A 12226-nucleotide genomic window follows, 5' to 3' on the forward strand; every position below is an offset into this window, starting at 1 on the left:
CACCCAGCAGAATCTTGGGATCCACAGCGAGAACACCACTAAATTACTGACAAATGACTCAAGACAGGTTTGAAAACCTGCTACATTGTACATGACACATCCATATCTACGCTGTCAACAGCAACATTTACAACTCTGCAAATCCAACCCTCAGATCCATGCATCCCGGCTAGGACCATCGATCACTCTCAGATGTTATGACTAGCGACATCAAAGGCTTGAGAGCTGAGTGAGGATGCAGTGCAGAGCTGCTCTGGCGAGTGGGAAGGCCTGTCTGGGCCGCAAACAAAAGAACACATTCAACACTCGGTTTCTGCCAGGAAAACACTGCTTTTCGATGACACGCCTGTTCCTATCAATCAAGTCCAATAATGAGGATCAAAAGATATCCTCTGTGTGGATCACCTTTCAGCAGACGGGCCTGCTGGCAGACGGGCCTGCTGGGTAGGGGAGTGTAAAGCCCAATTTATACTTAGGTCGCAGACACTTTTGAAAAGGTCGCCGACAGAAATGACGTCTCGGTCGACACTTTTAACCGTCGCTTAGAAGTGTCGCCTACCAGGAGAAATTTCTACTGGCGCGGATGTCGTCACATAGTGAAAAATTAAAATGGTCAGTTTCTCCGATTGATCACCTAGGCTACAAAGTGTTAACAATGTAACCATAGCTATGAATGTAACGGTAAAATGATTCTGTTTACGTCACGCGAACCTTGAGCACAGGCGACTGTTTTCCGAAGTATAAATGCAGCAGCCTGAGCGACACTTTTTTTTTTTCGTCGGCGACCATTTCAAAAGTGTCCGCGACCGAAGTATAAATTAAGCTTAAAACAAAAACAGAAGCAGGGCGGATTCTCTTCTCTGTGTGGAGCCCTGCCATACCATTACACACACTGGCACCCACACACATTTACATTTAGCAGACGCTCTTATCCAGAGCGACTTACAGTAAGTACAGGGACATTCTCCCCGAGGCAAGAAGGGTGAAGTGCCTTGCCCAAGGACACAACGTCAATTGACACAGCCGGGAATCAAACTGGCAACCTTCAGATTACTAGCCCGACTCCCTCACCGCTCAGCCATCTGACACCACACACAACACTGAGAAGCACCAGCTCGTCACTGTACCACTTATGTCGATCTATTTGTGAGGCATACACCACCAGTTGATACTCTGAAACGGACAATTGGTCAACAAACTCTGGTCACTGCCCTTATGTTAAAGGTACAGTAGAATCCAACCACCTCCTTAACTGGTTTCTCCAGTAAAGGTTAGTGGTTGGTTACTCCCACTACCTTTCCATAGGAAATTGTTGTATTTATTAGTGTTGCAAAGGATCTACGAGACAAGAAATGCTGTAGTTTAAACAACCTGTATCCTTTCATCACTCTTCAGAAGTTGTTGTCTATCCCAAAATGGCTTCTTTCTTGCAGTTGCCAGGCAACCGGTTTATTAGGTAGGTAAATAAACAGCCGGATCTGTAATACAGTACATGCTGCAAATCAGTACACAGAATGTAATTTCAGAAAAACTACACAGAACAGACACCAAAGGTCACTAGATTGAGAGTTATAGAAAATGACCTGATTTGTCCTTAGTTTAATGACCTTGCTTACCTCATAAACACCACATCGTAGGACATGCCATATATAAACAGGTACTCTAGGAACAAATCAGACGGCTAAAGGTTTTTACAACTATGAGGACTTGGTAAGTAAAACCTCATCCAAAAAAACACACTAAGCATACCTTCAAGTTCAAGTCTTTTATTGTCAGATGCACAGAACAACACAGGGTCAGACTGGTAGACAGAAAGTCTTAGGACAAGACAACGAAAAGCAACCTGGCATAAGATAATATATAAGTACACAGAACATAGACTACATCTATAAGCTAAGCTTATAGATGGAAGCTAATAAGCTAAAATATAGTAAACCTCCTAATATACAAATAATATACAATATAGGTCAATATTAAAGTGGAGATGAGAGAATGAGTCAGGAGTAAGGAAAGCTAATCAAGCCAGCGTTCTCTGGTACAGACATATTTGTGTAGTATTGATGGATCCAAAGATTTTCATTGCAAATCAAAACACACTGAAGTATTTGGCAGGATATTTTTCAAGTAGTAATTGACCCAGGTCTGCTCTGGCATATCAACATATCTGTCACCCCCCCCCCCCCCCCCCCCTCAAGACAATGAGTGAAATTGCACAACCGGATCCACCCCTGGTACCTGGTATCTTTGACAGATCCCCGCACTGACAAAGGAGTAGAGGGAGTTAGTCTCTTTGAAGAGAATAAATGTTGTCCTGTAAACATCACTAGCACATTACTCACTAGTTATTACTTACGTTCCTCAGTCACACAGAAGGGCAGCCATTTTGAAATATTTTATTTTTATCTAGGCAAAATGCATAAAAATCACTGTGGTATATCTATATCCACGTGTAGGAATTCATTCCTGGATTACTTAAGGCTTTTACGACACATCCAATCAACAAAGATAAGCGCTCATGGGAAATGAAGTAATTCAATTACGGTGGCTTTTGAATTCCCATCGTTTGAACCAAACCAAATAAGATCAAGTTTCCTTCCTCCTCATTCCGGGCGTAGTACTTCAAAAGTGGCCAGAACCATCTCCAAAGGTCCTCTCATAAAAGGTCCTCTCTCCAATCAGGCCCAGAGGAGAAGACACAGATTGTCCCAAATGTTGAATGAAGAAAGAGAACAACAAACCAAAAACCAGAAGTCTTCCAAAGATAAACACTCAAAGCTCCTGGGGGGTGTGGTGGTGGTGCGTGTGTGTGTGTGTGTGAGAGACCGAGAGAGTGAGAGGATAAAGAGAGAGAGAGAACAGAGAGAGAGAGAGAGAGAGAGAGAGAGAGCATAGAGAGGATAGAGAGAGTGTAAGAGAGCGTTAAAGGGGGGCACCCTGAAAATGTTTCTAAAATAGCAACCACAAACCAGACAGAATGTAAATCTGCACTTTGAAAGCTGAAGAAAAAAAAAAAAAAAACGAGCATGGAGTGAAGTAGAAAAACAGGTATTCATTTCGGTCCAGAAGCAGAAATGGGTCCGACTCAAGCTGCAGTGGACTGTTGAAATACGATTCCGGGTTATATTTTCTTGAGTAATGAAAGGCAGGTTTTTCCACAGACCAGAGCTCAATTATATTAGAGCTCCTGAAAGCTTCATCATGCTTGGGATGAAGGAATTCAACGCGTAAGCAGAGTTGAATATAACTGTTTAATTGTATCAGCCTGTTTCACCGATTCGAAACTTCAAACACAGGCGATGATCCAAACAACAGCTGACTTTCAATATGATTGGAAGATTAGTTCAATTTTAATCGAGCACTGCCATTGAGTGCTTTTGGTTGGTTGCTTGTGCACACCAAACACAACAATGATTTCTCCTGGTAATGTGTCTTTGGGCCTAAATGAAGGCTACTGTACATGTTATACCAGTGTTTGACTTGCTAGATGTGTGACAGTGGAAGCCTGTAGCTGGAGCAGAGAGAAGACGAGGGCTGGAACAACAGGCCAGTGTTCAGCTGCAGCAGAGGAGAGCGTGCCTGAAGCACATTCCCCAAACGACACTCACTTCCTGTCTGAAGATCTTACTCAGCACCCAGGAGAAAGAGGAGAGGAGAGGAGGAAGAGAAGAGGAGAAAGAGGAGGATGAGGCCCTCGAACAAACTTTTGACTCAATCGCAAACATCTCGATTCCTACTCCTCCTTCCTGTTAGATACAATGTACTCTATGCACACAATGTAAATGGTACATCTATAGCAAAAGCCCTAACATAAAACCAGAAAGAGCATCAACAAAATGTAAATATTTACTGGTTGCTAATCGAAGAGATCCTACGGAGGATCTCCCTAGGGAGTCCGATGGCTGAGCGGTGAGGGAGTCGGGCTAGTAATCTGAAGGTTGCCAGTTCGATTCCCAGCCGTGCCAACTGACGTTGTGTCCTTGGGCAAGGCACTTCACCCTACTTGATTCGGGGGGAATGTCCCTGTACTTACTGTAAGTCGCTCTGGATAAGAGCGTCTGCTAAATGACTCAAATGTAAATGTGTAAATGTACTGACCAGGGCCAACACACAGCCACCCAGTAATAGTCTGTGGTTTGAAGGGAAGCAAAACGAATTAGGTTAAAGCAGGGAAGGTATTCATTTAATGGGGGCTGTTGTAGTTAATCTGCAAGCAGCGAGGTTTGTTTGTCAGTATCAGCCTCCAGGAGCCTGCAGAGATTTCACATAAATTCTCATGTTTAACCCTTGTGTTATCTTCGGGTCATTCTGACCCATCAGTCATTGTGACCCACCGTCGTATTGCGACAGATTTACCGCATACAAAGACAAAGTGAAGCATTTTCTTTTAACCGTTGGGCTGTCTCAGACCCCCCACATTGCAAAGGTTAAAAGAAAATTATTTTAATTTGTTTTTGTATTGGGTAAAATTGGGTAAACACAACGATGGTTCGTTATGAACCTTTGGGTCATGTGACCCGAAGGCAGCACGAGGGTTAACATGGTTAGCAAGGAAAATTGTGACCTCCAGTAAACCCTGCTGAATCACAATTCAGTCCAAATAGTACTAACAACACATGCAAGCTTGCACACTATAAACTCTCGATTATTTCGAATATAACGAACAGTAGGAGAACGATTCCCACCCTTGCCTCAATGATTTTACTCCATCGTTAACAAGTCTTAAAAAGGTAGTTTCATTGTACCGAGAACAATTAGCTTAAAGACTTTCCAAGATCTGCCAACTTAAAATAGACTTGGTCTACGGTCCCAGCAACAGAAAAGAGCTGTCGAGTTGTGCTCACCATACAAACACTTCACGGTTTAAACCCTGGAACCTTGTCTACCTGCCAACCTTGGGATTCTTGGATCCAGTGTTTCTAATCAGCTAATTATTTCCATATTTCTTAGGAAGCCAACTTTGCCAGACTGGGGGAGGGGAGGAATGCACATGTAAATAAAGTGAGTGTGTGTGAACGCATGTGCGTGAGTGTCGGTGAATGCAAGAACGCCCTTATTCTGAAGTGATGCACTGTAGTCGAGATGTTTCTGTTAGCGTTAACATTGCTCCTGAGAAGCTACTGCATCTCTCCTCCAGCCTCTCAAACCCTCTCTTTCACCTGGCTCTGGGACGGAAACACAGGAAGAGACAGGACAGAGCCACTCCAGTCAAAAGCCTGCACCTCAAAGCTGTTATTCCCCCAACCATCACCTCCACTCACAGATCACTTTGCTACATGGCATAGGATTACTCTACCGATTGTAAAAACAGCCCTTTTACATCCATCACACAGTTCTTCTGGCAGGTACGGCCAAGGAGTGTGATCCATATGTGAACAAATGTTGAGGCTGGTCGAAGACTTGTGTGTTCACGGTTTCACGTGATTCAGACCACGGAGAGGAACATACACTGAACTAATGACATTAACAGGCAGAACTGGAACATTGTTTGACTGTGATACTTTTTCTTTTGCAGATGTGACGCATTCACATGAACGTATCACAGTAAACAATTTCCTTTCTCCATAATCAGTGCTTTAATATCTGTCCACATGCACAAGTTAGCAGTGCTGTGTGAGATATTGTCTGACATTGAGGGCGTATTGCACAGCTTCTGGCGCTTAGCAACAGATAATGTTACAGGAGCATCAAAGAGAGGGAGGCCAGAGACACCATCACAGATCATGAAAAATAGTGTCAAAATAAACTGATGTTCCCACACAATGATTTCATTATGGGCTTAACTCTATGCCTATGAACCCTTCAGGACACAGGACACTGCGTCAAAAAGTCTGTTTTCTTTCCTCCAATGAAAACAGCCAGATGTTACAGCAATGAAGGTAACACACTGCGACCCATCAGAACACACCGATTTGAACAAAGATACTCATTGGTTCCGAATAGACAGACAAGACATGGGTTCAAATTAGTCACTGAAAGGCTAAAACAACAAACTCCTCTTTCTACTCATAAAGAAATCATTTCTTCCCCCAAAAAGGTTTCATGATAGGGAACACCCTGGGACTCCCACACAAAAAAAGAGGAAGACCAAAGCTGTTACACGGCCGACAGCGTATGGTCACTCAACCTGAAACTCCAGCTGACCAGAGAAGACAGATGACAGAGGCAGGGAAACAGTGTGTTCTCCATGCACCCACTGTAGCATGAAGCATGAGAAATATCGTCCACCTCCCATGATGAAACCCAAAACCAAAAAAAACGACACACTTACCCTTGCATGTAAATCTTAAGGCTATGCTTATATTTAGTTTGTACAACACACACACACATTGCAGAGGGAAATATGTCACCTTCTTACTCACAATAACACATCTGTGAACACACACACACACTGACGTGGCACACTGTGTCCGGATGGGAAACATGGTTTAGGGCCGGCCTCTGGTTAAGTTGTTTTCCTGGAAAAGGCAGGAATGACATGGAGCTTTGAGGAATGCACAGAGCTGCAGCTATGAAGCGCCATCAGAGGAGAGTTGAGAGAAGCTGGGTGTGAATACGTGTTCGTTTATGAAGAGGACTAATCCACAAAACACTTTCCAAAGTACAAAAAAAGAGTACACACAACACGGTGAAAGCGTGGATAGTATTTTGGCTGAGTCATTGCAGGTGCTTTCAGTACTTAATCGTGAGACAGAAGAACAATTAGCTGTACAGATACAATTTGACAGAATTTGAGCCAACTAATGCTTCTTGTTTTTACATTTGACGCAATTTCCATGTAGACAATGACTTGCTGTTGTGAGATGGATAAAGAAACATCCAAACTCCATTCAGTTGCATAACGAACATGATGTGTTTTGGAGAGATTAATTGATGACCTTATTCAAGTGGTTTCATTGGAAAATTGCCACTCAAACATCCTGAAATCCCCCCATTCAACTGTAAATTGTCCAATTGAGATTAAGAGAAACTATTAATAACCGTTTTTATAAACAATGTCAAAACTTTAAAAGTAACCAGTGAGGTTTTTTGAAAAAGAGTGGAGTTATGCTGAAGTTTGATTATTATAAAATGGTGTTTTAGCACATAGGGTTTAAGGACTACTCACACAAACCACGCCACAACGTGAGTGGTTGGTAGCCCACTTCTTTAACTAGAAGTTGGACAGTTGGTTGTAGGTCAGCATCATTAGTTATGGATATGTTAAAATAATACAAAAATTGGGATTTCCATTTGGTCAGGATTTACCAAGATTAGGCAAATTGAACTCATTGCTGATGCGTAGCGACTCCCATTGGTCGAGTTGTGACACTAACGCAAAACCAAACTGCTTCCCTGGTCGAAAAGAGCGTGCCATAACAGCAAGGTTGGCCTTGATCATTTGCTGCCTAATTGGGAAACTTCAAAGCTGAATTTAAGTTCGGCAATTTCTTTTGTTTGATTATTAAAATGCTTTCAGGCTCAATAAAAATTATAATCTTAAACTACAGGCTATGTAGTCATAGAACCTTTTTCCGTTTAATCTCCTTGAAAGACACAAAATGAAAAACTTGGAAGGCCTAGGAAAACAGAACATTAGCTAACATAATTAGCCTACTGGAAACTTAACAGACATTTCCCTAGTATTCTTCCAAAAGTAGCACAACGGTTTACACAAATCAATAGGCTTATAGTACTTTACCTAGTAGCATGACTTCCAATTTCTTGCGGTCAACTCGAAATCTTTCCTCCGTCCACTCTGGGTCTGGTAAAACATGGGGTCCGCTCAAGTCATCTTCGGATCCGGGGATTGGGGAGTCACTGCGCTCGCTGTTTGAGCCCTGGTCCGACTGGTGCAAGTATCCGCTCAAAGAATCGCACTGGGCAGCCATTGCGCTGCACAGCAACGTTTCCAATGACCACTGCGTTTCGAAGTAATTTTAAAGCTACACTAAAGAGTAAAGTTCTAAAGCTGTTTCCAAACTTTATCCTTTCACTCAGTTCGAAATGTTGTCCATCATTGTTGCGCAGTGCGACTTCACTGAATCCCTCTCGCGCGTATCAGCACCACTAAAAATAAACTGGTGTGATTGGGTGCTACTTCTATTTGCTGACCCTTGAGCGCTCAAATTGATGCACTGTACAATAACTACTCGGGAAATCTGTCACGTGTCATAGGCCAAGCCTACACAAAGATCTAAATCTGGGACTCCTCCCAAACCAAGTTTTACCCAGCATCTGGAATCTCTCCTAGAAGCCGACACCAGAGCTCTGGCCGACACTACTTTCTACGAAGTCGTTCTAGTCCGCCTCGTAAAAATGAGCATATGCAAAATGTGACATGCCTACGATCACAACGAGTCGTATGCGGTTGGTGGCAAGCTGGATCTCATAGGCCTAATTCAATATCTACACCAGATAGTTTAGGCAGAAATTAATAAAAGCTACTAAGTGTTATAAATACAAGCACTCAACATATGAAAATACAACTCTGACGTGGCCCAAAAGTAGACCTTACAACTTCAAACTTTAAGACGGCTATCCTGTGTTATTCTTAAAATGCAAATGGAAGACCTGGATAAACCCTCAATGGGTGTTAGTAGAATGAATTCATATAGCCTATGATGTGTGAGCAATAATTTAGTCTAACCTAGGTAGCATCCTGCCCTAGTTTACGTGGTTAAGATCAAGGAAATAGGCTACAACAGGGCTTGTGAAAGAAAGTTCACAAATACCAACTGTTTCAGGTATATTTCAACTGGATAGTATAAAACCACAGACTATAATATGACTATGTAAGAGACGTGTAGTCATAATCCAACGGTAAAAAGTATTATTCCATCAGCACCACCATGACCCGTTCATTAAAGTGTCTTGAAGAAAATAAACGTTTAAAGCGAGGCTGATGATAATATAATTTTACACGATTTCACATTATAGCAAGATGCAGTTATCACCAAATAACCCAATGTACAAAATAATAATGGAGGCACTGGAAGTATTTCTAGGATGTTATCAGTGCAGGTAAATACTCCCACCTAGTGGTTAAATGAATGAAGTCAATTTAAACCACTGGGTGGTGTGTCTAACGCTCCATACTGCTCAATCTACGTGTAGATCGTATGAAAAATTTCACAAAGTTTACACTGTCCAACATACATCAGAAAATAAACACAGATTATGATTAGATAATTAAATATACAAACATTAGATTAGATTAATTCTTATGTAAAAAAATCCTTACAATAATGACCAGCACAAAATGCCTCGTTTCACTTTTTAATGCAAAATGATAAAAATAGATTTTGTATAGCTTTATACTATACAATAAAAATCTCTAAAAGAAAACTGTACCTAAAAGATGGAGAAATTTTTTTAAACCATAATTGGCTTTTAATCTTTACAAGCCATTTTAGCAACAACAGAATAATAACTTATAAAAACTATGGGATAAAAAAAAAAAAAAATGGAAAATGTGACTTCAAAGCGTAAAATCAGTTAATTAGGGAGGAGAAAGTGTTTTAGTTTTTTTTTTTTCTTTATCAAACACTTCTTCTTTAACCAGTGTCGATTCGGAGTTTGAACAGTACTTTGTGGTCAGTTGTCCAGCAAATCCATTTGCCTCAACCTTTTTCTCAGCCAAAATCTTAGTCCTTTACATTGCATACTTTTGTGTCCATTCTCTGGCTAGTCTGTTGTACCTGTTGAAAACAAACAGTATACATGTTAACAATGTGTGTGAGCTGTAATGTCAAGCCATTGGTTGAGTAAATTCCCTGTATTGATGCAAGCAGGAATAATACATAGATTCAGACTCACTTAGTTTTGTCCAACTTGTAGATGTGTGCTATGTCTGGGACTAGGGGGTCATCTGGGTTTGGGTCACATAGCAAGGAGCATATGGACAATAAAACTAAGAGAAAGGGGAGATGGATGTGAGTGATTTAGGATTTTTGGGTGTCATGATTTATCAACATGGCAGTCTGTTACCTTTTGATACTGTAAGGGCTGGGGACCACTGTGACCTCAAGATGTCCAGACAGATGCTCCCGTTACTGTTGATGTTAGGGTGATATATTTTTGTTGTGAAGGCTACCTATGAAGACGACACAAATCACAGAGAACAACATTCAGGACTTGACATTATTTGTGACCATTCAGAAAAGATTTGTGTTTGAATTCTTCATCCTCTGCTCACATGTTCACACTCGCATTGGATTTTTGTTGGCATACAATAACTCTGGTTTGAATGGGGTGAACGAGTGGTGCGGAATAAACAATGAAGGCATGTATGAGAAACAAACAAAAAACACAGCCTGTCATAACAGTCTATCAGACGTTATTCACCTTTGGTGGTTTGAAGGGATAGTCTGTAGGGAAGTGAATGGTGAGGAAGAACACTCCACCCTGAAATGGGCTGTCAGTCTGATGGAGAGAGAACAGGCCAGACTTTACATAGTTTGAAGAACAAATGCCTGTATGATCTAAATAATAAGTGTTTATTTTCAATGATTGCAGCTCATTCAGTTTCAAATCAATCCTGTCATCCTTGTTTCACATCTAACCTTCTTTAAAAACTGTAAAATTTTCTTCTCATTGTATATAGTTACAGAGGCAATAATGGCTTATAATACAATGATCCACAGTCAGATACCCTACTACACCATGCCTCATTAAACGATGGATTGGACATAAGTGCTACGTAGTGATGCTAAAGGACATGGGTTATAACACTGAGAAAAATGGAGATCAGTCTATCGTCTCCACAATGATTAGAAGGCCTGTCAGTCAACATAATAACACCATTGTATACTGAATATCCAGAAATATCCAGGGTGAAAATCCAGAAAAGGACTTACCGGTCCCATGATGGTGGCTTGCCAGTGAAACACTAAAAATGAATAAAGAAAGGCTTCACATGAACCATATCATATTACTGATAACAATAACTACTATCATGATTGATTGTGAGATTGTGCCATAAAGATTCACGTGAGGGTATTTAAGGTTTAACTGACTTACAGTCCTCTCCAACTGGCCCAGCCGAGCATTGGGCTGGCGGATCCCTTTGCAAATCATGTAGCTCCTATAATTTAACATTGAGTATGAGCAGAACAATGTAGTTAGCCAATTATTAAAAGATCAAGCACACATTTCAGACTAGTTTCAGTTCTTCTTTGTGAATAGTTTCATTTAATGCACCTTTCACTTAGCAAAATAATTGGCTAACTATATTTGAATTAATGACAGCCGTTCCAACGTAAGCCACCCTAATTAACGTCAGGTGCTTTATCCACACACTAGCTAGCAGTTAAGATTTTTGTCAACTATAACACCCAATAGTGATGGTTCCAGAAAATGTTGACTTCATCGAGCCAGAAAGCTAGCTAACTATACAGACTAGAATAATGTCAGAATGGTTAGTTCGAGAGAGCTAGGTTAGCGAGCTTGCTAGCTAACTAGCTGTGTTAGCCAAGCTGCAGCGTAGATACTGTAGCTGCTACTGTAGCTAACTAGACTAAGCTATTGTTAGTCTACGTTACTTTAAACCGAAACTAGTCCTCAAGCTAGTAAGATCGGCAGTTAGACATCTTTTACTGTTAAATATTTTACTGGTTTACTGGTTAAATATCATAGCTAGCTATGTAGTACAAGTGTTTCGTCACTAGCTACCCAATCCTAGCAAAGACAATAACAGTTAGCTAGCAAGCTAGCTTTTAAGCAATGCAATATATACTATCGTGGAATTATGCCGGTGCCATGGTGGTGGTGACCAACCGTTTCTAAGAATGACGACGTAATAAAAATTATGTTCACACTCACCTTCTGTATTCTTTTTAAAGCCATGTCAGTCCTCCAGATGTATGTTCGTGATGTTAGCTACCGTACGCACCTGTCGGCCCTGTACCTGTTCCTCTTCTCTTTTGACTAACTAGCTATCTACTAGAATGTTTTGAGAAATTTGTGATTTCTTTTGTTTCCGCTTCGGAGCAAACCCTCAAAGCATGCTGGGAGATTGAGTTCTATGTTTGTCTCTCTGAAAGAGGCAGCACCATCATCGCAAACTTTTCAGCCACTAGATGGGGGCACTGTTCTACAATCGGCGAACTCGCTCTCTTTCTCTCTCTCTTTCTCGCTCTCTTTCTTTCTCTCTTTTTTATCTCTCTTTCTCTCTCATATTAGCCTATATTTACGTGTGACATTGCATTTACATGATCCTGTTCGGACCAAATGAACCATGATGGGCCAC

The 12226-nt window shown here is 41.2% G+C and overlaps 2 protein-coding genes across 2 annotated transcripts in view; both read right to left on the reverse strand.

Moving 5' to 3' along the window:
- Positions 1-8114, reverse strand: part of LOC134022604 (protein bicaudal C homolog 1-B-like) — a 48311-nt gene extending 40197 nt beyond the window's left edge. Inside the window, exon 1 of the mRNA XM_062464277.1 lies at positions 7679-8114. Coding sequence (XP_062320261.1) covers positions 7679-7868 — 190 coding nt within the window. The 5' untranslated portion in view covers positions 7869-8114. The remainder of the gene's footprint in view (positions 1-7678) is intronic.
- A 1342-nt stretch (positions 8115-9456) lies between these two features.
- Positions 9457-11970, reverse strand: LOC134022608 (ubiquitin-conjugating enzyme E2 D4-like). Its single transcript, XM_062464283.1, has 7 exons — positions 11800-11970; positions 10999-11062; positions 10836-10867; positions 10324-10401; positions 9967-10072; positions 9796-9889; positions 9457-9677 (listed from the first exon to the last, which is right to left on the reverse strand). Exons 1-7 carry the CDS (start codon positions 11821-11823, stop codon positions 9632-9634), a joined length of 444 nt encoding a protein of 147 aa, XP_062320267.1. The 5' UTR covers positions 11824-11970; the 3' UTR covers positions 9457-9631.
- Between the last annotated feature and the right edge of the window lie 256 nt (positions 11971-12226).

Source organism: Osmerus eperlanus, chromosome 6, assembly GCF_963692335.1.
Source record: "Osmerus eperlanus chromosome 6, fOsmEpe2.1, whole genome shotgun sequence".
Classification (NCBI taxonomy): Eukaryota; Metazoa; Chordata; class Actinopteri; order Osmeriformes; family Osmeridae; genus Osmerus; species Osmerus eperlanus.

Coding starts and splice junctions, on each gene's coding strand:
- LOC134022608 (XM_062464283.1), bottom strand. CDS start 11,823: ATGGCTTTAAAAAGAATACAGAAG. Junction 10,868..10,998: donor TGGGCCAGTTGGAGAGGACT/GTAAGTCAGTTA, acceptor ATTCATTTTTAG/TGTTTCACTGGCAAGCCACC. Junction 9,890..9,966: donor AGCCCTTACAGTATCAAAAG/GTAACAGACTGC, acceptor CCTTTCTCTTAG/TTTTATTGTCCATATGCTCC.